The following is a 26,464-nucleotide window of genomic DNA, read 5'->3' on the forward strand; positions in this document are numbered from 1 at the left end:
GATATGACACAGCACATGTCAGTCAAGGGAGAGGACAAAGTTCCTTGTACGTGCGGGACAAGTTAAAACAGACATGGTAGAAAAAGTTTCAGAATGTTCTTGTTTTATGATTTAATGAGGGATTCCCATTGCTCATGATGTACTTAATATTATTTATTTATTGTTGATAATCTTTTGTCTCGGAATGAATTTGTACTATGGCATGTTATGGTACTACCATAAAAGACTTTGTGGTATAGACAGCAGACACACACAGGTTAACTACAGATAACTACAGACTGAATTGCAGCGCATTGATTCCCTTTATTGTGCCTTATCTGTGTTCTATGTTTTATCTATGCATGATTAGAGGTATTTGTCCTTTCAGCAAAGTCAGATTTGTTTGATTTATTTGTGGTCACACTGAAGGATATTTAAGAATCATTGGATAGACTGATAACCAACCAGAAATACAGTAGGTTTTATTTTTGGACTTGGAGCTTTATGATCCTGTCATTGCTTATTCACATTTGTCCTCACTCACATTACACACTAAATCCTAGAAATGAAATTTATAAACATATGAAATAAATGCTCATATACAGTAAAAAAAACCCTCAAATACACACATCCTTATCGCCCCCTTTACACACTAGTTTCACTTATATTCTGTAACCACATAGATTCTATAAAGTCAATATTATTTTGGGATGTCCACACATCCCTGTCTTTAAATACAAGCTGTATTGTTAAACTGCATTATTGTGTGCAATAAATCATTGTATAAATTTAATAATGTATGAAAAAAACAGGGCATCACAATCCAGTCACATAGTTCATGGCAGCATGATCTCGGTGCATGATCCTGTGTTACCAACCTGACCAACCTGGATTTTTATCACATGGTTCCAAGTCTCGTTGTTTAGTCATCACAGCGACGTGATAATGTGAACCTACAGGGAATAGTACACTAGCTAGGCTGTTCATTACTTCCTGACCCAGTGTCAGGGATCGAGTGAGTCAACAGGGTAATCCTGTCAAAGTTAATGATCGTGAAGGTTCATAGACCTCATCATGACCTTCTTCAAACATGGTTCGACACGCTGCACAGGTATTTGCAATGTCACGTCAGTAACCTTGAAACTCACATAGAGGTCGTTAGGTGCATTTTTTTTAGCGTCAATGCAAACTTTGTAATGCACATTTTTACTATGTTTCTACTAACGTTGTCTTTAAATGACACTGACGCTAGGAGTGTTTTCATATTATTCTCACAAATATATATGATAATTCAGTGTTTGATGAGAGGCCTCTTGCTATTTTCTCATCTGGCACGCTTTGGCATGTTTTCTGTCACATTATTAGGATACTTGTTTTTTAAATTGGCATTTGAAATTCACCTGGTCCCCTTATATATTGTCACTGCTTTTTATTTTAAGTTATGGCTCGTTGCTAAAACATGTGTTTGTCTGTTTGCTCTTTAATAAATAAAGCAATGACATTTATCAGAAAGTACTGGTTCTTCCTTTCTCCTCCACATGTCTTTCAGACCCTGTACATCCAAAGAAGAATGTGCTTTGAGACGCCTGGAGAAGTATTCCTGAAGATTACTTAAAGAAAGTATAAGAAAGCTGCCTGAGAGAGTTCAGATTGTGTTGAAGAATAAAGATGGTCATACCAAATATTGACGATTATTAGCATTGTAAAAGCTCTGATTTTGTCTTATATATTACCTATTTCCCATTTTTTAAAACAAAATGTAATAAAATGAAGGATGACTCCAGACCTTTGCATAGTATTGTATAAACATTTATTTTACTCATCATTGTCATGTTAATAGTAAACGGAGCACATAGCATTTCAAAAAGACTGAAATTCAACACAGTTTAAACAACAACACTTTTTACTGTATCGATTTTTTTGTTATATTACTGTTGCACAGTTTAAAGAAACTAAAGAAGACAGATTTTTGGGGTGGTGGGGGGTTGTGTTAGCATTACAAAGGAACTCGTGTTAAAAAGAAATTGATTAAGTTAATCTTTTTGTTAAAATCATTTGAATTTATACATTTTTACACCATAACATGAAACATCAGACACAGCAGTAAAGAGCCCAGAAGGTTAAGAACTTACAAACGAGTTTCTTGTTTTCAGGGCTTCTTACTTCATTTCACCAAAGGCACAGCAGACAGATCTGGTGAGATTTTGTCCTCAGGAAAGAATATTGACTTCTCATAATGTAGCCTCTTTGTCGACTTACAAAAAAGGCTCTGACTTTCTTCACGAACTTCACCAGCATATTTTAACTAGAAGGGTTTTTAACATCACAGTGAACTTTGCTCAGTTTTAATCTTTCCACCCATGGACATTTTCTTAGAAGAACATGGACAGCCGGTACCAGAAACCAGGTTGATATTCAACCAGGTCTTACTGATTAGTTTGCAACAGTAATGCAACAGCGTGAAGCTAGGCTATTACTTTCTGACCCAGTGACTTAGATTTGCAGTCTCTCTGAAAAAGATAGTCTAGTCAAGGTTAATGATCTGCATCTGGAAGCCCACGTCACAAACTTTATCCAGACCACCGTTAACCAACCGTGATGGCACCAATATAGTTACATGCATTTTAATTTTAGCTTTCCTCATTACAGTCATGTTAATAGTAACTATAGTGGGAAGGGAAAAATCAACACACACACAGATTTTTACAAACTTAGTGTGCTCTTCTTCTGTAATGCTGCTCTGAAGTGCATTTAGACACCACTCAGATCCATTTAGATTTCACTATGCACTGTTTGTAAAGTATGTTCCACTTTGTTTATTGCGGTGTACCAGTATTGCAACAACAGTACTAGTATGGCACAGTAGTAGTATTGCATTCTGCATGCTAGTACTACACCTAGCATGAAGAATACAATATTTGGGCAGTTAATGAATAGTACTTCATCTGCAATATGATATATTCTGGGCAGCTGTGATTTCTATAAACTTAAGTTTCAAGAAGGAAAAAACAATGAGAGTTGAGAGTCACTTGTTACGATGAGATGGAATTGCCTGTCAATATTACAAATTGAGTGCACAAGTGAATAATATGAATAATCTGATTCAAACAAAGCATTAATCTGTTAGAGAGACGTCAAAGTTACTTGGGCATGTTTGGCTGCCAAAGACACTGGCAACATGACATTTATTGAGGATTTACTGCTGGCAGAAGCAACGGGGTGAATGCCAAGACATACACAAGCAAAATGAGTGCTCAGATTCAGCCAGATTCATCAAAACTCATGAGATGACATTTCATCATTCATACTGCCAATGTGAACACATGGTGAAGAGGTTGCATATTTTTGATTGATTGAATCCCCAAACAACCAAGAGCTGACAGTGACTGCTGTGAATGACAGGGAGAGCTTCACCAGGGAAGAGGCAAACCATCTGCTGATGTCTGTGGGTCAAAAAGTAAAAGCATTTTTCTACAGAATATTGAATATAATAACTTTGACTGACTTCGTGTCCAATTATTTTTTGATCTCTACATTATGTACACAATCTATATAAAGGAAGATGCCAAAGCTTGGCATTTTAATACAGCACGCAAATATTTATTTCAAAGTGAACATACGTCTGGAGTGAAGTACCTGGACAAAACTCACACAGACAGATACGGTTGTCTTGGGCAAGATAGTACAGCCAGAGTTGCCCCATTGGAGTGTAAGTGTTTGTGTGAACATTGGATAAAAGTGCTTTGGTTAAAATCTAGCACTGTCCAAATACTTATATCCACAAGTATAAGTATACCAAAAGTATTGGTCACTAGCAGATTACCACAGTCGCAGATAGTTTGCATGGAAGATCCCGACTCGTTTGCAATCATTTACCATTTGCTGCCTGAGCTGTAGTGAAACCTGAAAAAGAGCAAAACCAACCAGAAACAGAGGCTGTTCACTTTCAAAGTAAAAGTTGTGCCTTTTGAACTGTGTTGGTTAGGGACAACTTTTACTTTGACGGAGAACAATTTCTGGTTTGCGTTACACATTCCACAATTTCACTGTAGATTGCCAAGCATCTTGCAAGTGTTTGCAGACAAGTTGGCATTTTCCATGCAAACTACTGTGGCAATCTGTTAGCAACCAAAGCAACTGGAAGGCCACAAACACCTACAGCTCCCACTTTGTGGCCGATTTCACCCAGTAAGCACTCGCCAACCAGCTGGGGAATACATATTTTGTCTTACTGTGTGGAGGTTGCCATGGGAACCCCAATCAGTCCTTAGACCTGTGTGAGCTCCAGTGTTGCCAACTTAGCGACTTTGTCGCTATATTTAGCGAGTTTTCAGACCCCCTTAGCGACTTTTTTTCTAAAAAGCGACTAGCAACAAATCTGGTGACTTTTTCTGGTGTTATTGGAGACTTATTTATGACAACTTTTTGACGTGAAAGCGCGTGTTGCTCTTACTCTCAACAAGCAGCGCGTGCTGCCGTGGGCACCTCGCTCGTGCCAAAGCGCTCACAGGCGGAGGATAGTCCTCCCCCAGCTGCTATCAGGGCAGGAGATGTTCACACCTATGCGTCCAAACTGCAAATGAATTGCGCATGAGCGAAGCCGCTGCTCCCGCACTGACTGAAACACAGTCAATTCTTCTTTTACTGTTATGCTGTTTTGTGGATCACAAGGTTTAAAACTACTTACACACACACACACACACACACAAAGTAACTCCACCAGAGTGCCTATTTCGGGTCACTTTTGCCGGTCCAAGCCCGGATAAAGGAGCTGGAATTGTGACATTAAAAAACAATAATTGCTAAAAGAAATTTAATTTGTAGTTCTAAATAAACTCTAAATGCATTTAGGACGTGCTTTACTCACTTTATGTCTCGTTCCACGTTGTTATTTCTCTCTTCAACAACGTAGGTTACAATTACATTAGCATGACCAATTGTGCAAATTAGGCGATGACGTCATTTAGCGACTTCTAGCAACTTTTAGGACAGCCAATAGCGATTTTCCTTACTGAGGAGTTGGCAATACTGGTGAGCTCTAATATGTGATACTAATGAAAACAATGACCAGGACTCCAGAGGATGATGTCTCACAAATAGGGATAGGAATCCAGAACCAGTTCTCGACAGGAACCGGTTCCTAGTAGTCAAATTCCTTCGACTCATTACTCTGCTTGCCTATTGAGCCTGCTCATCGGTTCTTGCACTTGCGCTACAATCAGCTAATTTCAGTTGTCGGCGGAGGAAAACAGCGGGACTGTTTGCATCATGGATATGAACCTTACTTCTATTTTTATTGCTCTAAAGGACAAGGGCATAATGGTAAAGTGCAAACTGCATCCAGGACAGAAACAGCTTCATTATGCTACCAACACAACTTTGGCTCTTTGCAAGCACCTGCACAGACAGCATGCTAATGCTAAGCTAGCCAAGAACCTAGAGTGACGCTAAAGCTGAGTGAATGCCGACCTCAGTCCAGGACTGCGGTCAAGTGAGCCATCATTTGTGAGCTGCGGTCAAGCCGCTGCTGAACTTCATCAGGTAACACATGGACAAGCAGTCAGGCTGCAGCCTCCATTTCTGACTGTTCATGTTTCTACAGTAGAATCACCGTGGCGATTACTTTGAAGTCTCTTTGTGCAGTTTCTTCTTTTATCTTTACTTTGTGCTGTTGGCTTTGTGTTCATGCGTGTATCCCAACACGTTCTCACTCCCTAAGCGTAACATTTTACGCTAGGTGACAAATCGTCAACATATTACGTTTTCGGGCACCCAACGCGTTCCTACCTGTCAATGGAAAATTGTACTTAGTAGTCAGTATAAGCTTTTAATGATATAAGTTTGCATATGATAGAATACTGTATGTTGACCTCTGATGACTTAGACTGTTGTCCACTACAAGACTGTTTTATAAATTCTTTCTCACAGCGATAATAGCTGAACAAGCAGGAAGAGGAGAGCTGGACACTTTTATCTGCGCTCTCTAACAAGAAGAAGGGCCGCGTCCTTCTGAATCTCACAACACACACGCATACACCTGAACCACTCTTATCTTCACTCCCTACGCACTAACATTCCTCTGCCTATGAATAGACGTATTCACTGTTGTATTACTTTTGTATATAAATAAAGACAAGTGCAAGAACAGAGCACGCATCACAGGGCCCCCACTCTGGTGTGAGCGTTCTGTGACCGCCCTTGTATACAAGTGAAAAACACAGCGTCTGTGTGTTTCTACCCTTAGACTCTTAGCTGAAGAAGTGTCTTTAGAATAAATCTCTTGACATTTATTTTGGTCCTTCGAGCCGGATCCTAAATATCAGAACTGTTATCTGTGACTCTGTTCCAGGATCTGGCACACTGTTTCCTGACGCCGTGGAGCCAGCACCAAAGACTGTGCACAGCCCTCTTAGACGAGGAGGACCCGGACGTTTGAGTCCGGGCCGGTCTGGTCCACGGCGGCGGGATTCAGTCTGACGATCCGAACCACCAGTGAGACGTCTGAGGGTGAGAAACACTATTTTGATATATAAAACCGCCAAGAAGGTTTTCAGAAATGCGCAAAATAGGTTTGCTGTAGCCGGAATTACTTCGTAAAATGCGCAAAATAGGTTTGCTGTAGCCGGAATTACTTCGTCAAATGCGCAAAATAGGTTTGCTGTAGCCGGAATTACTTCGTCAAATGCGCAAAATAGGGTTAGAAGTAGCCGCAATTACTTCGAGAAACGCGTAAGATAGGTTAGAAGTAGCTGTAATTACTTTGTGAAAAATAAAATAGGTTAGGATTCGCCGTAAGGAACCGAATTAGACCTAGGTTTTAGAGGTAGCCGTAATTACTTCGTAACAAATTGTAAAAGCGCGCAAATGTCTATGTGTGTGTATGTGTCTGGAAGTAAGTTGATTTTACAGCACAATACGCTGCTGAACTACTTCTATTTTTGTTTTTTGCTGAGGCTCAAGTACTGGTGACAAAGGAGAACGGTTGGGTTTCATCTCGTAAAACTGATACCGCTTCATTTTTTAGAAGTGAAGTCGAAGGCCGTATCAGTAAACCACTCTGAAGTCAAGCGTGCCAGTGACGGCCCAGCAAAATCTTTGAACATGGAGAATAAACAAGCAAAATTAACACCTGATGAGGAATGTTTAGAAAAACAACAAACCGGAGCAGGAATAATCCAAAAGAAAGGGAGAGGAATGCACAGGGCAGGAGCAGGGGGTAGAGCAGGCCTAGACACACACCAAGCAGTGGTTTTAGTACTACATGCTGGAAGTGTGGAAAAGAGGGACATTTTGTACGTGACTGTAAGAAACAAAGAAGCAGTTCAGACTAGGAAGAACATAATAATCCCTCGTCAAGAAAAAGATTAGAGATCAAAGTTTAAAAAGGGCTGGATACAGACCCAACTGAATACATATAAATACAAGAGGAATAAAGTGGAATAAACAAAAGGTTAAATTAAATTAGAGCTCTCTACTGTATTCAAACTAATAATAGGAAGGATAACAACCTGTAAACTGATATTAACAATGAAACATAGTTGGGATGAAGACCATGCCCAGACTGAATAGAACGAAAGAAAATACATAACTCACACAAACACATATTAAATGAAATAGAGAGATGCATAAGGTATATTAAGGTTGTGTCATTGTTCAGCCAAGGAAAGTGTGTGAAAAGGAAAATGTCTCCAGCTTGGGAAAGGGTGAAACTGCAGATCACCCCCATCCCTCGATGGATGCAAAGTAAAATATAAATAAAATATTGTAATATACTATTGCTGTTATATAAAAAGATAATAACATTAACATAATATTAATATGAAGAGGCACCTCAGTCAGCTATGATGTGAGGTGGATAATTGTTAGAAGTAGTCTGCATCAAGCTTAAGGTTGCTCAAATTCAGTACAATGACATATGAAATGAAGAAAATAAAGAAAATATGTAAACTAATTAAGTGCATAGAGGCACTTGACCTGCTTGAAAACCTGTCATCCTAGATGAGACATTGTTGAGATATAGAGCACACCTATAATAACAACTAAAAACCCTGTATACAACAGCTAAAGCTACACAATTGAGAAGCTGAATTAAATATATGGTCACTGCTAAGCTGATGAGCAGGTTACACAAGAACACATCAGAGGGAGGGAAACAAAGCTATTAAAGCTCAAACATGAAGCTCTCTGTGGGCTCAGTTTTTTTTCCCTCACGCTTCTGATTTGTTTTTGGCAGCAGCCTTTTTGCATCCTGACTCGTGTGTAAAGCGTTCAAGCCATCAGTAACTTGTTTTTTGTTTTGTTTTGTTTTTTGTTTTGTTGGGTTGAAAAATGAATAAATCTGTGATCATACTTGTGGATCACAGTGGCACATAATGATTAGGCATATGATTTACTAATGCAGATGTAATAACTTTATTCTAAAATTCAAGGAGAACAAGCAAGAACATCACCTTCAGTTGTGTCTTGTTGTTGTTCTCTGTGTAGTGTGCTGAGTTTTGTTTTTTGTTTCTTTTGTTTTTTGAAATGTTGCTTGAGTGATGAGTACTGTAACTTCTGAAGTGGCTCTCACCATGCGTCCTTGATGATGACAAGTCCAGAGCCAGCTGAGAGCTGGGTTGTCTGTTTTTTGTTTTGAAATTTAATTTTTGTTTTGAAAAAAAAAAGGGGGGGGGGGTTGTGTTTCTCAGCAAAGAACAACTACAATTTCATTTTCTGTTTTTGAGAAAGGAGAATTTAAAATAATAGTAATAATAATAGTAATAAAACAAAGAGTGATGTTTTGTTTAAGTGGTGAAGACAGCTAATACTGCAAAATACCATTTAGTGCATGATCTGCGAGCAATAAATGAAATCATCTTATTTATCTTTAAATAAACTCCAATTATGGAGACCTGAAGTCACATGCTTAGGGCACACCCTCTCAGGTGAAGGCAGAAAGCTACTAAACAAAGAAAAGAAGCTATACAAAATGCGCCACAGCCACAAAACTAAGTATTCACATTCTTTCTGACTCTTTGTGAGCCTGAGTTATGACCTTGGCTCCCTGTTTTTCTGCCTCCACCAAAGGTGGGGGTGACGCTCCCGTGGCTCTTTACTATCACAAAGAAAAAAAAAAGAGAGGCCTCTGCTCTCTGAACACAATACTCTTTTCATAACTCAGCGGTATGAAATGTCATGAAACAGTGTAACTCACAGTAAATCAGCAGTATAGGATAATACAAACCTATCTAATAGATCTGGTGATTTTCACATTCTTTTAATTAGGAGGTGTGATGCAAACTGAAACTAAATACTGATTACACAAGAAGTATGATGTGGCCTACAGCAGTATCACGATTCACTCATTTTGATTACAGGTATAATGTAATATAATCTCACAACTACTACAAGCACATTTGCCTTTCTTAACACACGCGAGTGAAAGGCAACTGTTAAGAAAATGCTCTTTTGGGTGAGAGAGGCCCACGGGCCCTGCATGCAAGCGTACTAACACACATACATGCAATGAAGAACAGCTTACACTATAGCACACACTATACATGCGCCTATATCTCTCATTAGTGTTAAAACAGGGAAAACTTAATAGTTTTGTTATCAAATGCTGAATTTATCCACTGCTGACATTTAACTCTCCAGCTTGCAGGACAATAGGTGAAACAATGGTCGCAACCGGACTGAACCGGACTGAAAAGGAGGAGGGCAGGACCCCAGGGCACGCTTCAGGCCATGGTTTACCCAAAACACCAGAACAGGAAAGTGATAAACACACCAACATACACATCTACACACACACCAGACAATGTACACTCATCAAACATGACTGATGCCCTGAACACCTTGAGACAGATCAAGCAGGCCCCAAATCAGGACTATGTAAGTAATACAAGTGACTGGTTTTCTTGGCTTTACATTGGCTCCTGGCTACAGCTGCTAAAAAGACTACTACTGCCTTTTCACTGTGCAATACGTTTTGTTAAAAACCAACGGTGCAATAGACTTCAATACTTGAAATACTTGAAATACTTGCAATTCCTTTGTATTCTTATTCTTATTTATTCTATTTATCCCTTTTTTTTATTCTTACTTTTATTTTGTGTTTTTGTAACATGTATCCTGCCATGTCTAAAACTCATGATTAACCGTATAATTGTTTCCACTGTTGCTGCATACATAGCCGTGACAAATGATGATGATGATGACCCCGACCGGTTGGAACATGAAGACTTTGTGTGATTAATGATGGTGTGATAGAAACTGTACAACAAGATGTTACATACTGATATCTCACTTGAAAGTTATACTGACAACAGGAGGGAATGTCAATGGAAAATTGTACTTAGTAGTCAGTATAAGCTTTTAATGATATAAGTTTGCATATGATAGAATACTGTATGTTGACCTCTGATGACTTAGACTGTTGTCCACTACAAGACTGTTTTATAAATTCTTTCTCACAGCGATAATAGCTGAACAAGCAGGAAGAGGAGAGCTGGACACTTTTATCTGCGCTCACTAACAAGAAGAAGGGCTGCGTCCTTCTGAATCTCACAACACACACACATACACCTGAACCACTCTTATCTTCACTCCCTACGCACTAACATTCCTCTGCCTATGAATAGACGTATTCACTGTTGTATTACTTTTGTATATAAATAAAGACAAGTGCAAGAACAGAGCGCGCATCACAGGGCCCCCACTCTGGTGTGAGCGTTCTGTGACCGCCCTTGTATACAAGTGAAAAACACAGCGTCTGTGTGTTTCTACCCTTAGACTCTTAGCTGAAGAAGTGTCTTTAGAATAAATCTCTTGACACTACCTGACGACATCGGAAAACTGCGGACACATGAGAACTGTTTGGACTCAATCTACACATCTTCGCTTTTTCCCTTCAAATCGCTTGGGAAACACTATTTCACCTCATTAAAGTGCTGGTTAGGTTTAGGGATAAGGTTAGGTTTAGGCTTAGGGATAAGGTTAGGTTTAGGCGTAGGGATACGGTTATGGTTAGGCTTAGGGATAAGGTTAGGTTTAGGGCTGCAATACAGGGCTGGAACTCGCCGCGTACCATAACAACGTGGAAGGTCACCTTTCGTGTTCCTCAGGAACGCTGCGGGACGTGACAAAACGTCGGGATGTCACGCCTCTGGAGTGAGAACGGGCTCTGTATCCTCATCAGGATAGGGATTTGTGTTGGTGTGTGGGGCTGCAGCCTCAGGTTTATATTGTGAAATGGTAATTACGAGACAGTGTGCTTAAGGTCATTTTACAGAAAAAGATGAAAGTAATGTTATGAGGAGTATAATGAATTATTTTCTTCTTGGAGTAACACACTGCATTACCTTTAATAAAAGTGTTACTTTTTTGAGTATTGACCTAACACTGATCTTAACAAAGAGATGAAATACCTCCAACGTGCACAAACATTTGACCACGCAACATGCAATTCATTTGCACAAATGTAATGTCTTTGATATGCTGCTTAGTGATGGTGGTAACTCTCAACGCAGAGCTAGTGAGAACCCAATCGAGAATCGGGAATCAATAAGGAATCGAATTGATAAGTATTATTGATAATGGAATTGAATGTAATTCTTATCAATTCCCATCCCTCCTCACAAATGAGATTGTCTCTTGTCTTCAGTGTTTCACAAAAGGCGCAGCAGACATATCTGGTGAGGTTTATGCAGCGAGTCTGACTATCTGTACAACTTTTATCAGCATATTTTAATGAGGATCTACATGAAAAGTAAAGAGAATCTCTATAGCAGCATGTTCATTTGAACACAGCAGCATTCAAACCATGAACTCTGCTCAGATTTAATCTTTCCTCTCACAAACATTTTCTTGGAAAGACACATGACTGCTACCAGAAATCAAGTTGACAGTTAAGAGAACAGTAAAGGGAGGGAATCAGTTATGGCTCTAATATCAGTTTAATCATCTTGGATATTATGTCTGAAATGGTGAATCATTAATTAATTAATCAATCAGTTGCATGTCATGATGTGTAAACACATTTGAACACATTTACAATTCATCAAACATTTTCTAAAAAAAACCCCCAAAGAATTCATTTTTCCAGTCCAGTTTTACCCAGTGAGTGGTCCGTGTGTCTCATCACAAATACACACTTCATATATTTACAGAAAAGACTCCAGACAGTCATCTTTAGCCATAAATCTATACCCTTGAACTTCTGAAGAACAAACAAGTAACAAAAAGCAGAGGGAGGGGCAGCCCTCTACACTCACTGGCCACTTTGTCATTCGCACCTGTCAAACTGATCAATAACACGATTAGCTAATCAGTCGTCCAGCGCATTTAGGTATGCATACGTGATACATTCTTAGTACGTTCATTTAAACACCACAGCCAATGTCCATCACTTTATGACCTCACTGTACCCATCTTCTGATGGCTGTTTGTGACAAGAGCAACAAACAAACATTTCACATCATCTCAATGTGGAGTTCACAGTGAAAGTGAGTTCATAGTGACCAGATCTCAGTTCTTTAGAGCAAGGGTGGCCAACTCCAGGCCTCGAGAACCCGTTTCCTGCAGGTTTTAGATGTGTCCTTGATCCATCACAGCTGATTTGAATGGCTAAATTACCTCCTCAACATGTCTTGAAGTTCTCCAGAGGCCTGGTAATGAACTAATCATCTGATTCAGGTGTGTTGACCCAGGGTGATATCTAAAAGCTGCAGGACACCGGCTCTCGAGGCCTGGAGTTGGCCACCTCTGCAATAGAGCACCATTGAAATGTAATGTAACAATAGATTCTCAGCTGATGAATCTGTAGCACCTGTGTGATGCCATCACATCAACCACAACTTCTGAGGAGTGTTTCCAGCACACTGTTGAATCTATTAAAGCAGTTCTGAAGGCAGACCGGGAAACAGCCTGATACTAGTAAGGTGTGCCTAATAAAAAAATCCCTGTTATCTACACCAATCCAACAATGTCTCTTTCCCTAACTGATATGTGCAAAGTTCAGGTTGCAATGACAGACTGAGATTGTGATCATGAATAATAATAAAAAGAACTCCCATCATACTGCATGTAGCTTTAAGAGCGCAGGTGCACGTTTGTGTTATTGTGCAGCTATAGGCATGCTGTCATTCTGAAGACTGTGCATCACATTCAAAGCTCTTATATCTTTATGGGTTACTCTATATTGCATTAGGTTATTTAAGAACACTGTTGCCTCAGTTAATGAATAAGCCCATCGGTGCTCTGTGTCTGCATTGTCATCAGGCATTCTGCTAAAGTCTCAACAGCTTAATGGATAAGACGCTTGCCTTCAAAGCCAGGATGTGTGCGTTTGAGTCCTTTCTGGTGTGACAGATAGTGCTGAGGAGCAGCAGGTGTACTAGGCTCAAAACCAGGAGATTCAAACTTTTCACTCTGTCTTAAAAATCAGCAATATTTCCTAATGTTCAATAACAGCATAAAATGGAGAATACATTTGTTATTACATTTATTTGTTGAAATACAAAAAAGCAAAGACTGAGAAAAGACAAACTGTGCAACATGCAAAAAGAGCATTTCTGTCAAAATAAATGGACGCCGTCCAGCTCAGGTGTTTGTTTGGGGTCTGCTTTATGCAGGATTATTGTCCCTTTGTCGTTTTAACAAACGCTTGTACCAGAGTTGATTTCCTGATTAGAAACAAAGAATAAACAGAGAAAAACCTTAAATATGTTAAAATGCTATTTGACACAAAAGCACACAACAGCAGATTGGAGTTTAAGTGAGCAATTTAAAGGAAAGAAAACCAGTGCAGCAAAATATCAATTCACCAGATTTACAGTTCAGTAGTGAGCGTGTAAAAATCCCCACAACAGAACAAAACAAACATAGTGTTCACGACACGCGTACAAGTCTCCCAAGAGCTGTGACTGCACAAAGTGACAATAAGTGTCCGAAATCTCAGTTTACTGGTAACTATGACTAAGCATTTTAATTTTATATTGGGAGAAATGATTGAATGAGCAAAGGGGAGTTTTCGGACACAGAAATAATATTTTGTGATCCACACTGTCTCCTCTGGTCAGTGAGATCCAACCACCTTCATACATTATCTAAAATGCAACTGAAAAGACTCACAAGCAAATCCAGGTAACACAGCTTCAGTCCTCCCGCCTCAATCAGAGACACTGTACCAGCCTACAGTCTGCTAAGGTCACCTCTTACTAACTACAGCCCCTGATTTTTTTTTTCTTGTCTTTTCTTTTTTCAATTTGCATTTTCACACTTAGTATTTTTCAGCCTGTACTGACTACACTCTCAAGTGAGTGAGTCAGTTTCACAGATGCAGTAGTACAGTACAGAGGAGCTGTAAACAGTTACATGTTTGATGTGGCTACACAAACACAGCAGAAAACCTGCTGCTCAACAAAACACATATTCAAAAATAAAATTAAAAGAATCTGTCCTTGATTATGATAGATAGATAGATAGATAGATAGATAGATAGATAGATAGATAGATAGATAGATAGATAGATAGATAGATAGATAGATAGATAGATAGATAATTTTATATACAACAGTAACAAAATAAGATATAAAAAACTGAAGCTACAGACAAAAAACAACAACAACAACAAAAAAACAAGACTGAGATTGCCCAAAAGAGAATTGTAGAAATTAGCTAACTGTAATGCAAATGGCATTCATAAATAACTTGTACACTACAAATCTGACAAACTTATAAACTTGACTTGCTCTCCTGATATTTAGACAGTAGTATTGATATTTTAACTATATATATATATATATGGTGCGTACCTCCAGAGACCTGGGCAGGATGGTGAGGCAGTGCTGGACGGCATGATGGACCGATGGAAAGAGACAGGAGCGGGGCAGGCTGTCTGGTATACAGCCCTGTGTCTGGAGCTGGGATAAAACTTTCTCTGTAAACATGTTGAGAGAATTAGAAATACAGAATTTACAGTGTATTTTGAAATATTTATTGATGTTAATCATATGGAAAATGCTTCTACCCAACCATGTATCATTAGAAAGACACAATTTCAACCTGACGTGTGTGGACTGATATACAGAAAAAGCTCCTACAGAAAAAAAAAAAGTGTCAGCTACATGAAGTAAAAAATAAAAGGAAAAGAAGCTTGAAGCAAAGCTCCAGTATGGGATGGGTTGTGAGAAACTGACCTGTGGAAACAGTAACAGCCAAACCCAAGAGAAACGGAGGGTGTGTGTGTGGGTGTGTGCGTGAATGAGTGTGTGAGAGAGAAATAGAAGATAAGTCACTCTGTGGGAGATACAGTAAGAGCGCATGAAACATGAGGCTGACCTGGGCAAGCTGCCAGAAAAACACCGACACCCTGGATGTCCAAGACTTCTACAACCTGGTGAATACACACACAAACACAGGGATCTTGTGACCATATAAACATTACCAATATCATATAAAAGCACATGAGTACATAGTGTGACAAATACTTTTCTTCTTATCCATTAGATAAGAATTACGCAAAAGCTCTGCGTCAACATGCACACATGTGACGTTAATCGTGTGTGTTTTTTTTATCTCACACACGATCAGTACACTGGCCTTTTGTTACATAATCATTTCTTTCTAATATCTTTGATCAGCAAAAAGATATCAGGCTGACTTCTCCTGAAGCCTTGAGAAGTTAGTGAATACATCTGTTTGGCGATCCAATTTCTAAAGCTGAATTTATTTTTAGTGATATTGACATAAAACAACTGACTGAATATTTCTCTAAACTATATTTTCTGTCTTATCTGTGACAAAGGTGACAAAACGTTGTAGTTAAAGAAAAGCTTTAGCTTAGTGAGAAAGAAAATGTCATTATTTTGTTCATTCAGCTTCAGTCTGTTGTAGTTTCCATCACATTCTCCACGTTTGCTGCTGACACAACACTGATCTGTTCCATCATACACATAAACCTGTAAAATGAGTCAAGCTGCAAAAAAATGTTTCACTTTACTTTATAACATGAAAAATAAATTTGAGGAAGTTAGAAATATTGTCTCAGAAAAATATATCTGCACCCTACTTGACCTGGAGTCTTGTAGATTTTAATTATCTTGTCATTATTTAGCATCTTATCCATTTACATTAGCATAAGCATTATTCATAGCATGTTACTGGCTACTATAGATTTTATTCAGTAATTTTTTTTTCCGGGTGATAGTGGAAAGAGAAGTTTTCTTCAGAGAACAAATAAAAAACCTACAATACTGCCCACTATGACAGTGCCTCACAGGATAAGTTCCCTTCAGACTGTTTAGAATAAATGTAAATATATCAAACAAATAAATGATTTCTTCCATGTTTAAAGTAACGTAATTTATTCAACATGAAACTTCATAGAAGTGCATGAGCTGCATTCATGCTGCACTTCTCTCCTCACCTTGCAAAGTGCCGTCATGGCCACAGAGTCCATGAAGGTAACAGAGCTGAGATCCAGAACCAAGCAGTAGGTGTGCATGTGTGTCTGCGCTGGGGGGGAAGAAACCGAAGAAGCAGCGATGTGAACTCCAGCTGAGTTTTCCTTCTGACCATGATTCACCGTCTCCAGGTTGCAAGAGGAAAGAAGCGAAGAGGAAAAGTTACAAGTGAAAAATTTACATTTCAGTGCTTCAAACATGCTTTTGAGATTTTTCTATTTCAGCTAGGGGGATCAAATCTGGTGCACAAATCCACACACACACAAGCACATTGCATAATGCATGGGGCTGGCGATGAAACTCAGAGTTACACTCACTGGACATTTTCACCGATTCAGGTTCTGGAAACATTCCTCAGAGATTTTGGTCCCACGCTGACGTGCCAGCGTCACACAGTTGCGGCAGATTTGTCGGCTGCACATCCTTGATGTGAGTCTCAAAAGGTGCGCTATGGGATCTGGTGACCATGGAGATCATTTGAATACCGTGAATTGTTGATACAAGGTAGGATGGAGCCAAGGATGGAGTCAACCCTCCCACCTGAACGTTGCAGCAGAAATCAAAACTCATCAGATGAGGGTACATTTTTCCAATTTTCTACTGTCCAGTTTTGCCAAATTGCAGCTTCAGTTTTTTGTCTTTAGCTGACAGGAGTGGTACTCAGTGTGGGTCCTGTGGTGCTGCAGTTCGTTTGCTTCGACATATGTGTTCAGAGCTCTTCATGGGTGTAGCTTGTGGTTATTTGAGTTAATGTTGCTTTTCTGTTGCCATGTCTACCATGTCTAGTCATTTTCCTCTGACCTCTGACACGAAAAAGGCAATTTTCCTTTAGAACTGCTGCTCACAGGATATTTTCTCTCTTTCATCCCATTCTTTGCAAACTGTAGAGATGGTCATGTGAGAAATCGCAGTAGATCAGCAGTTTGTGAAATTCTCAGTCCAGCCTGTCTGGGTCCAGCAATCATCCCACGTTCAAAGTCACCTAAATCACCTGTCTCTGAGCTACTGCTATGTGATTGGCTGATTAGAGTTTTATGTTAAAAAGCAGTTAAACATGTGTAACAAAGTTTATGCATACTTACTAACTTACAAAGAGATAGAGAAAAATAACCATTCATAAGGATTCATTCATTCTCCTTATCAAAGAAGCATATCTCTAACTCATAAGTTTTTTATTTGTTTTTGTTTTACTGTCACAGACTGTCTGTAAACTCTGTTTACAGAGTTGCACTATGGGGAAAATAAATCCCCATAATGTCAACTAAATGAAAGTATAAAGACTTAATATTTGATTATCATTAGGTTGAAGATTCAAGATTAATAGTTACATATCAGGACAGAGCTCTACGAGATCAATGTGCGTGCATATGTATGTGTGTGTGTGTGCGTGTGTGTGTGTGTGCGTGTGCATATGTATGTGTGTGTGTGTGTATGCGTATTGGCACCTGTCTGATCTTTGTGAACACCAGTTCAGAGTTGGCAAAGTAAAGTGGACTGGAACATGTGAGTATCGTCACGCCTGGAATTTGCCTCGCCTGTTAAAGAAACAGAGATGCATTTAACAGTGGACAGCATCCACAGTGTAACAGGTTACTGTAGTCACACACGGGCAGTACTTGCAGCAAAAGTCTGGTGCACTCACTTTAAGGGACATTAGAAAAACAGATGTGCGCGGTATGGTAGGGTAACACCTGTGCCATCTCCTCTGTTCATTAAAAAATGATGCTACTAGATATTGATGAAGGTATTTGTATATGTTCTCTATTTTGCTGTTATATTTTGCCTTTTACAGCAGATGTATGGACAGACTTAATATTCATTATTATTACCATTAAATATCTATACACATAAAGACTTAAATTCTTCTTCATTTAGGGGCAAACTGTTTAAGTCTATATAGCTATAGAAAAAAAGGCTGTTTCTTATTGCTCAAATAAAACATGACCCTGAGACTCAACTGCTAACTGCTAAGTTAAAGAGTAAGAAAATGGCTGTTTGTATTTAGACTTCAGAGACATGGGTTCTTTTTTATTAGCAAATCTGGATCTTTTGTTGGGGAATCGGTGATTCATGGAGGGTCTTCTACAGGGAAATCCACTGTATACAGTACCACAGCATCTATGATGTAAGATGAAGAATATACACAGAGGGGAGATGTGCAGCAGCCACCAGAGTAACAGACTGAGGAGAGAATCGAGTGGAGGGAACAGAGAGTGAGAAGTTGAGAGGAAGTCACTGATGCTCTGTGCCCAGACAGATTGCCTTGGGTTGCAGTTTGGTATTTTGATGTGTGACAGATGGTAGGTTTCAGCCTGGGATATATTTTTAGTAGGTTTTGGCTCTGTGACAGTTTCACTTAATAAAATCTGACCTGAGGAAGAAAACGTGGTTTGTTATTGGGTGTCAGTTTACACGGTGGGGGGTTTAGTACTTTATATCATCAACATAAACAACGGAAATTCGGTTTGATGAGGGCAAAGGGATTTAATAGCTGTGATGCATGCATACACAGCTACTGAAATATTCCAGCTTAAATATGTCTACATATTTCCCAACGGCTTTTCCATTATGTCAAAAAAAATCTACAAAAAGTCTTTCACGCTGACATTGATGTTGCTGTGTTTATGCTAATTTGCACACCAGCCGCTGTCTGAAAGATTGATGTGCAGATACAAAACGAGCTGTGGAGAATTCATAATTGACTGGCTTTCATACTGATACCACTTTACATACGCTAGCTCACAGACTGCAGCCAGCCAGGATCATCAGGAGTCATGTAATGTCAGCGTGATTCATCTCTGCCAATCAATAAATCGTTGTAGCTCTTCGCATATTAATAGCCTATGACCCAATTATGAACGACTGGATTATTAACCCTCGTCCTGCAGACATATTTTACACATCTGGACACGAGGAGTACTTCGCCTTACGGAGCAAATATAAAGAGTGTGTAAAACTGAACCTGATCATGGAAATGGGCTTAAATCACAGAGAGATGCTGAAGGAGGAGAAACCCAAAATTAAAGTGTAGTAAGAAGTCTGAAGAGAGTTTAAATTCAGAGTCAGTTCTGCAGCTGTGTAGTGAAACCTTATTTATACTCTGACCTTATAAGAATTTCAACAAATCTCTTCTTTAGATCAACGACAGTCATGTTCTCAACGTTTATAGTCACTTGGAAAAGCTAAAACTGTAACAAAACAGAACAGGGACTGTACTGGGGTTGTGTTTGAATGATTTTCTGATTATTTCTTCTTTTTGTTGTTGTGAGATGGATTTATATTTTTCTGAAGTTTACCTCAAGGTAGAGCTCCACATCTCTGTAACAGTCTGTACCAGGAATGTGACCCAAAACAAGGGTGGTGGAGCTGGAAGATGAGGACAAGATGAAAAGCGTGAGAGAGACAGAGGGGAATACTGATGAGTGCATAAGTGGTCCTGAGTCCTGAGGGGGGAGGGAAACAGACAGTCAAACCTTTTAAACCGTATAAAAGTATGTGAAGCAATGACTTTGTGAAAACATAATAAATGTTGGGAGGGCTTTTCGGATTTTCACTCCAAAATAAATACTGTGATGATTTTTTTTCTTTTGGTCCAAAATGCTCCATGTAAGGTTTGTAAAATCACATTCACTGACTGTTGTGTCCTGTAAAGGAGTGTGACCAGAGAGAAGACGACAGCCACAGCCAGACCCAGATCCAGGTTAAAAATGAAGGTGGAAGTCAGTGACACTATCCACACGAGCTAAAGGAACGCAGGGAGAGGAGAGGGAAAATTCCTGGATCAGTCTCGGAATGGTGTTTGTAGCTGTGTCTATGCTATGATTAATGATGTGTGTGTGCCGAGCCCACCAGGTCTAATCTGTCAGACTTCCAGAGCAGACGCACATCTCTGAACTGAGCCAGTATGCCCTGAAGGTTCACCACGATAATCACTGCCAGCACTGCCTGGTACACACAACAAACCATTACCCAACATTGGCTTAGACACGTGAATCACCCTGGCGATCGTTTCCATGCTTTAGGGAAAGTAAAGGTGTCTGCAGAACTGCAAACACAAACTTCTGCGGCATTTGTTTCCATTACAACAACAGTGGATTGCTTTGTTGTCTCATTCTCTTAGCGTTACGAGACATTGACTCATCTCATTTCATGTCCTGTAATCACGTGTAAACTTGTCAGAAAGAAGTTCTTACTTATCATCAAAATAATACTAAAAACTTTAAATATTGCATCTCTCTGTTGCTGTCTGGAAAATGTGACTGCCATGGGTGAGAGTCTGGTGATTTGAACTCTAGCTGTAATAACTTGTATAATAAACATTAATGACACCTGTTATGTTAGATTCGCCTTACCTTTGGCAGCTGCTCAAAGAGATAACCAATCTCCAACAAGACTGTCAGAATCAACAGAGCTGACACCAGACCAGCCATCTAAGAATATGAACAAAAGAACATCGCAAACAAAGAAGAAAATGACTTACAGCACGTTATGAGACTCAAAGTTTTAGTAGGTGCTATTTTAGCCTGATTAAAAATGTGGTTAGCTGAAGGGAGCTGGACTTCTGAAATAGATAACTGACCTGTGTTTTGACGCCGATGCTTTCCTGGACCGTGCTGCGAGAAAAGGAGCAGCTGACAGCAAAGCACTGAAACATCCCTCCTATGGTGTTACATAGACCCAGGGCCAGCAGGTCCTGAGGCAGGGGCATGCAGCTGAGTCCACATCTTTAAATGACTAAATGACTAGCTACATCACATTTATCACTTATATTTGATTTCCACATGTTCTGTATCTACACCACCCAACCAGACCCTACTCTTCATGTTTGCCCTGCACTGGGATGCACGGACAGAAAACTCTGACTTACTCTCAGTCGTCTCTACAGCAGAACAATGAGGCTCAAAAAGGAAGTAGTTGCAGTGAATGGTAAAGAAGATTATGCCTTCAAAAAAAAGGGTTTGAAGGGAATCAAAGTTTGCCTCATCACTGAGGTTAAGCAAGTGTGCCTACATTTGCAGAAATCAGGAGACACCACTTTAATCTCCAGAAAGCACTGGAAGTGCAGTTTCATTAAAACACCTTTAATTACCTTTACTTCTCTCAGTTTCTCTGCAAAATATTGAAATAAATAACAGAGTATGTATTTTCTGATCTGAGTTAAACTGTTATTGGGGTGAATGTACCTGACTCGGATCCACACTGTAGCCATGTTTGTTGGCAAACATTGAGCCCATGGCTGAGAGGAAGCTGAAGCCAATCAAAGCCAAGGACAGAGCTGGAATGAAAAGCTCTCTGGACTGAGACAAGGAGGGAAGAGCTGGGGGAGACAGGCTGGAGAGGAGCAGCAGGAGGAGGAGAGGTTCTTTGACTTAAGATATTATTAAAAGGAAAGAAATTATAATATACAGTATTATAAAGAATTATGACTACCTTGTGAATTATTCATCATAACACAGCATTTTCTTAAAGCTATCAGGTACAATGTGACAAAGCTAGCAGCACATTTGCAATATGACAACAAAAGCATGAAGAACTGATACTTTTTTCTCATAGAAATATTTGTGAGCTACAGTTTAGACGTTATCTTGGCATAATATTAAAGCTAATAGGTAAATAAAAGCAGCATAATGTCTTTTTCTGCCATAAATCCACTTGAATCACATTACGTTAGAGAGAATTACATTTTTCTGGAGTCACATTAAAATGATTCATTTAAGACCATTTTTCTAAAAGGATTTTTCAGAATTTTTTGTTGCTTTTGTGTTGGAGGGAATATTACATTTGACAGTTAGAATAAAATATTGGCATTTCCAGCTTGACAATCGTGACTATTTGGTAAAAAAAAAAAAAAAAAAAGCTAATCTAAATGACTAAAGCAAACAAACAATAACCCAGTTCTACTGACCCACTGGGTATGTGTCCCACCACCTGGACTCTGTGCTGTCCAGCCAGATCCATCTGTACTGACAGGAGGGTGCTGAGAACAATCTATGAGAGAAAAGCAGTGGAAGTGACATTTTCTGCACTGAATGTTCACTTTGGAAAAGAAGAATATAAAGTAATCTGCATTCTAATATCAGATAAATCGGTCGGTTCAAGCACTCACTGACATAAACAGATATATGATCAGAGACTCATCTATTAACTGATAAAACTAGCCTTTGTGTTAAAGCTTTTCCCCCATAATACACTACAAAATCTACAATTTTATATAACTGAAAACATGAAGCATAAAAAATAGATCAAATGTCCAGAGTTCTTTTGCATGCAGTAAGTTTTTTACCTCTTTCGCTCTCTTTTGTTATAAAATTAAATAGCTGTGTAATTACACCGCTGTAATTACATTAAAAATGCTACAGTAATCCTAAATTTGAAATCTTTAAATTACTTGAAGAACTGAGCAGCAGTAAAAACAAACAAATTCAATTCTTATCAACACATCAGACAAGAGAATGATGATTAACCAGTGTCCAGGTGCACATATTTGCTGTATGTGGAGAATCGTGGCTTTGGAGATTAAAAACAGATTATTATATAATTATGAGTCATTCATCAGTTCATCACCGTGGCATCTGTCCATCTGGGTGCATCTTATGGACATGAGTCTACTGTTTATGCGTTTGTGTGTGTGTGCGTGTGTGTGTCTGTGTGTGTGTCACCAGTATAAGCTCCCATGGTATGGCGACAGGCAGTTTGTTCTTAAAGCGCTCATTCAGCAGTTTGCCTCCGATGAGTATCACCAAAGAAACCGTAGAGACTAACAGAGTTCCTGTTACAACATTGGTCACTCCATACAGAACATCTATGAAAGTCTGCAAGACACACACACACACACACACACACACACACACACACACACAGTTATCCCATGATTTGTGAAATTCACGAGAAACCCTTCCTCTCTGAAGGTGGAACCAAAACGTCTCACATTCATTGACGTGGCTGACTAGCACTACTGTGAAAATGGAAAATGTTGCATCAAACCTTCCAGGTGCACTTTCAAATTATAGGTCCTGCTTTAATAACGCAGCAGGAAACTGCATTTCCTCTTACGGCCACCTGAGGTAGCTCCAAAAGAATATACTCACATGTTGAAATGCCCAACTAAACGGTTTTCACATTTTCAGATTCATGTGCTCTAGTGCACATCAAACCATACAGTTCAGTGGCTCTGGAGGAAATCAACCACTTGCAAAGTGCTGATAAAACACCCTGACACTTAAGAAGTGCAATACTGTCAGTGTAGAGGTGATACGATGTGTCCTTGCAGGAGTTTAATTTGCACCACGTAGTGCCAAAGAAAAAGAAAGTAATTTACAGCCACGGCTCATGCAGTTAGGAGGTATCATTAGATTATTTCTGTATTCCTGATAAAAAAAGGTCACAGTGAGTTTTTTTTACACAAAATCTAGAAAAAAGGATGATGCTTTCCACTGTTTCTTGTTTCTGGGCTTACTTATTTCAGTTCAAAGGTGGCATGTCTGAATCTGTGCATGATACTGCCGATGTTTCAACTGACCCTAGGTGAAGCCAGCAGTCCAGTATGTTTCTGTACTGGTGCTCCTGTCATTAGCGGCAGCTGTACGATGATCATGTGCAGGCCGGCTGCTGTGGTGTAGGCTCTGATTACAGGATCCGACAGCCAGCGGCACACAACACCTCCCCGCAGCAGGTACAAAAGGAGCTAAAGACACACAAACGCAGACACAAGAAGGTTTAGTATTTCCATTTTGACTGAGTGCCACTCTAGTCTTAATTAATTAAAAATAAATGAATGGTAGTTTACAAAATATCAGAATCACAATTCTGGATGTGTGTGTGTGTGTGTGTGTGTGTGTGTGTGTGTGTGTGTGTGCGTACTTGTATTAGGCCACAAAGGAAGGTGACTTGCACCGTTACGTTTACTTTGGCTGCTTCAACAGCTGCTTCATCACCGTCGCTAAGCAACTCCACATTAGCTGTCACAGTCCCAATCATGATGGACAGGACGGCAAAGGTACCTGTCACACACACACACACACACACACACACACACACACACACACACACACACACACACAAACACAGAACAGCAGAACTACTTTACTCTTTCCTGAAGTATCTTTGGTTACTCTATTAGGTTTTAATTTCACAAGTAAAATGATTGAATAAGAAAAATACTTTTTAAATGATTAAATGATTTCTTTTGCAACAGAAAAAATTCTTAAGAGATTTTCAGAGGTGCTCATGGAAACGTCACTGTATGGAATGACTGTAGGGAAATCGAGAAAAGCGTTAAATGTAAGAATCACCGATGGAGAGGTGTCTGGAAGTGCCAAAGATGAAGTAGACGATCAGAGGATAAAGAGAAGTGTACAGACCAAATGCTGGAGGAATTCCTGCCAACATGGCATTGGCCATACCTGGAAAAGAATAAAGGAGGCGGCTGTGCAAATCAGTGTTGAATAAATCTGTGGATAATATAGGTGCCAATTTTCACATTTACACTCATTCTAAACCATTCAGCAAATTTGAATGAAACTGGGTTCATATGAAGTCTGATATGAACTGTCAAATTATAAATCTTAGCTCAGTTTGACACTTTGTCCTCAACACTGAACTTGATCTTCCTAGTAGCAGGAAGTCTGTAATGCTGCAACGCAACGTTATATGTTTTTAAATTATTTTCTTTCACAATGTGCTGTGACCTCTAGAATTGGCAGTTGCAGTTCCCATTTTTAAATAATTAAAACGTGTGGCCAGGCTTATATATTTATCCACTGAAAGCACTGTTTCTCTGCATCACAACCTCCCACCTACACACTACACCTTAAACTTACAGGCTGTAAAATGCAGAAACTTAAATATGATTGTGAATTAGCTGTTATAGATGTTATATTTGGATTAAAATGCACAAGAAAAAAACAGCGCACTTAAGTCTTTAAATTAACGTTTTAATCAAAACCTGTACAAAGACCTAAAGTTGGAAATTTGCCACAAAGATCTACGTGAAGGTTTGATGGATTTAATAATTTATTGTTGGTTAAAGATTGTTATAGTTCTTTGGTCTTTATCAGTCAAAGTCATATTGTAAATCTTAATGAGATAAATTTTTTAAAAAAAAGGAACCCTTTATACATTTGTGAGTGAAGGTATTGTGGCAGATTGTAGTTCAGACTCTTCAAGGCTCTTTTACGACTTTTATGAAACCCTTATCTGTTGCTGTAGCCTCACCCTGTGGTAGATGCATGATCCCAACGCTGATGCCAGACACCAGATCTCCGACGGCGTTGTGTCTGACGGAGTAATGAGGGAGCCATGACAGGACGGGAATAACCTCCAGCACGAAGCTTTTTATCCTGGAACCAGAACACCTGGAGGAAAACACGCACAAGCTATCAGCTATAGAGCCTCAGATAAACATGGCTGGGTCAAACGCAGTAAGGCCAAAAATATTATCCTTTGACTCACCGACATTGTGACTTTACCCTCTCCGAAAGTGACAGAGACTTCTTTTCTAGCCTCTGCCCGAGGAGATCCAGCTGTGCTTCGTCCAGGGCGTCAGCGAGAACAAGCTGCCTGGAGCGAGGCCGGTCAGTTTGCTCAACGTTGTCCATCTGAAATAACTGTGGAAGATTACTGAGAGCACAGTGAAGTTTCATTCTGCCTGTGTTTGAACACTGTGTGTTTGTTTAATGTGCCTCGCTGACCTGTTTTCATGCGTGCCAAATCTGTGAATAAAGTCACATGACAAAAGCGAAAAGAAGCCCTTCTTCAGGAAAACTTAAACAAATTAAAGCAGTGAATGAAAAAAGACTTACTTAATCTCTATCAGCAAGAAGCCACATTATTACAAAGAGACCACTTGGGTGATAGTGAGCGTTTGCATGTATTAGGGTAACGCGCACACACGCAAGCTTTCACACACTTTCACATGTGAGCCACGGAAAGTGGAAAAGAGCCTTGAACTCTGGACATTACAGTTAGTTTACAGCCCCTTTCTCCTCCCATTCACCAGCTCATTCAGTACCTCTGAATGCCTCCATTATTCAAGCTCGGCT

The 26,464-nt window shown here is 39.5% G+C and overlaps 1 protein-coding gene and 2 long non-coding RNA genes across 7 annotated transcripts; 2 read left to right on the top strand and 1 right to left on the bottom strand.

Annotated features, from left to right (window-relative positions):
• The first annotated feature begins 67 nt into the window (after positions 1-67).
• On the top strand, positions 68-2,669 carry LOC102077327 (uncharacterized). Its single transcript, XR_270277.4, has 2 exons — positions 68-1,090; positions 1,529-2,669. It is a non-coding gene; the product is annotated as an uncharacterized LOC102077327 (long non-coding RNA).
• On the bottom strand, positions 1,773-26,350 carry slc26a6.1 (solute carrier family 26 member 6, tandem duplicate 1). Of its 5 annotated transcripts, none has more exons than XM_019349868.2 (19): positions 26,225-26,350; positions 25,875-26,020; positions 25,638-25,777; positions 24,716-24,826; positions 24,285-24,424; positions 23,944-24,108; positions 23,084-23,236; positions 22,330-22,412; positions 21,608-21,755; positions 21,004-21,117; positions 20,777-20,854; positions 20,274-20,369; positions 20,060-20,166; positions 19,721-19,790; positions 17,870-17,959; positions 16,388-16,549; positions 15,301-15,355; positions 14,775-14,899; positions 1,773-3,422 (listed from the first exon to the last, which is right to left on the bottom strand). In XM_019349868.2, exons 2-19 carry the CDS (start codon positions 26,018-26,020, stop codon positions 3,390-3,392), a joined length of 2,016 nt encoding a protein of 671 aa, XP_019205413.1. In that variant the 5' UTR covers positions 26,225-26,350; the 3' UTR covers positions 1,773-3,389. The 5 variants fall into 5 exon arrangements, with proteins under 5 accessions (XP_019205413.1, XP_019205414.1, XP_019205412.1 ...); XM_019349869.2 differs by having other exon boundaries at positions 25,875-26,029; positions 26,225-26,335; XM_019349867.2 differs by having other exon boundaries at positions 26,114-26,249.
• On the top strand, positions 24,357-26,000 carry LOC112843309 (uncharacterized). The gene is made up of 3 exons (XR_003215580.1): positions 24,357-24,420; positions 25,632-25,843; positions 25,925-26,000. It is a non-coding gene; the product is annotated as an uncharacterized LOC112843309 (long non-coding RNA).
• Positions 26,351-26,464: the final 114 nt, after the last annotated feature.

The sequence above is a fragment of the Oreochromis niloticus genome, linkage group LG20 (assembly GCF_001858045.2).
Source record: "Oreochromis niloticus isolate F11D_XX linkage group LG20, O_niloticus_UMD_NMBU, whole genome shotgun sequence".
NCBI classification, from domain to species: Eukaryota; Metazoa; Chordata; class Actinopteri; order Cichliformes; family Cichlidae; genus Oreochromis; species Oreochromis niloticus.